Source organism: Charadrius vociferus, unplaced genomic scaffold (genome assembly GCF_000708025.1).
Source record: "Charadrius vociferus isolate BGI_N301 unplaced genomic scaffold, ASM70802v2 scaffold549, whole genome shotgun sequence".
Classification (NCBI taxonomy): Eukaryota; Metazoa; Chordata; class Aves; order Charadriiformes; family Charadriidae; genus Charadrius; species Charadrius vociferus.
The window spans coordinates 5,066,038-5,066,951 of NW_009650103.1; the positions used below are offsets into that span (position 1 = coordinate 5,066,038).

The 914-nt window shown below is 61.7% G+C and overlaps 1 protein-coding gene across 1 annotated transcript in view; it reads left to right on the forward strand.

Moving 5' to 3' along the window:
• Positions 1 to 914, forward strand: part of PBX3 (pre-B-cell leukemia homeobox 3) — a 90,034-nt gene that overhangs the window by 66,889 nt on the left and 22,231 nt on the right. The window contains 2 exon segments of the mRNA XM_009892370.1: positions 225 to 349; positions 352 to 474. Coding sequence (XP_009890672.1) covers positions 225 to 349; positions 352 to 474 — 248 coding nt within the window.

Sequence of the window (914 nt, forward strand, 5' to 3'; positions counted from 1 at the left end):
GCCCGGCGGCTCTGCTGTCTCCCCACGGCACCTGCCTGGGCTGTGGTTCACGGGGGTGCCCGTTCGGGGACCACCGCGGGGACTGCGGAAGGGCCATGGGCAGGTCCGGTCCCCGCAGTCCCGTGGGCAGGAGGGCTCTGCAGGCGTGCAGCGAGCGGGCAGCGGCCAGGCAGACGCAAGAAATACTGACTGTGTTTTCTCTTGTTCTCTCTTTTCTGCCCAAGGTTTGAGCATCCGAGGAGCCCAGGAGGAAGACCCTCCCGATCCCCAGCTAATGAGACTAGACAATATGCTTCTGGCAGAAGGAGTCTCAGGTCCGGAGAAAGGTGGGGGATCGGCGGGAGGCGCGAAAAAGCTGCAGCCGCAGCAGCCTCTGGAGGGTCTTCAGATAACTCTATTGAACACTCAGATTACAGAGCCAAATTGACCCAGATCAGACAAATCTATCACACAGAGCTGGAGAAGTATGAACAGGTCAGACATCAGCCTCTCAGTTGTTCGTGTACCTGCCGCTGCTTCCTCCACACCTCCGCTTGCCAGTGCCCGCCGCTGCCCAGGCTCCGGACCACGAGCCTTCCTCCCCTTCCCCACCCCTCTCTCCCCGTAAAGAGCCGTGGTGCTACGGGAGTCCGTCGGGCTTCCAGGAGCCGCTCGCTGGACCCAGGACGCATGTCTTGCATGCCTGAGTGTTTTCTGTTGTCTGTAACTGCGTAAAAACAACACCCATGCCGGTGTTTCTCCCCTTTGAGCGAGCCCAGAGAGGGAGAGAGGAGCAGAGTTGTGTGTCACTCGGAGCCACTTTCGTGCCCCGTGTGGCGGTGTTGCAGGCTGGGTCTGGTGAGTCAGGGCGCGCAGGCAGACGAGGGCTGTCCTGGTGCCCTCAGCCCACGGGCTCCGGTGCAGGGCTCAGCCAC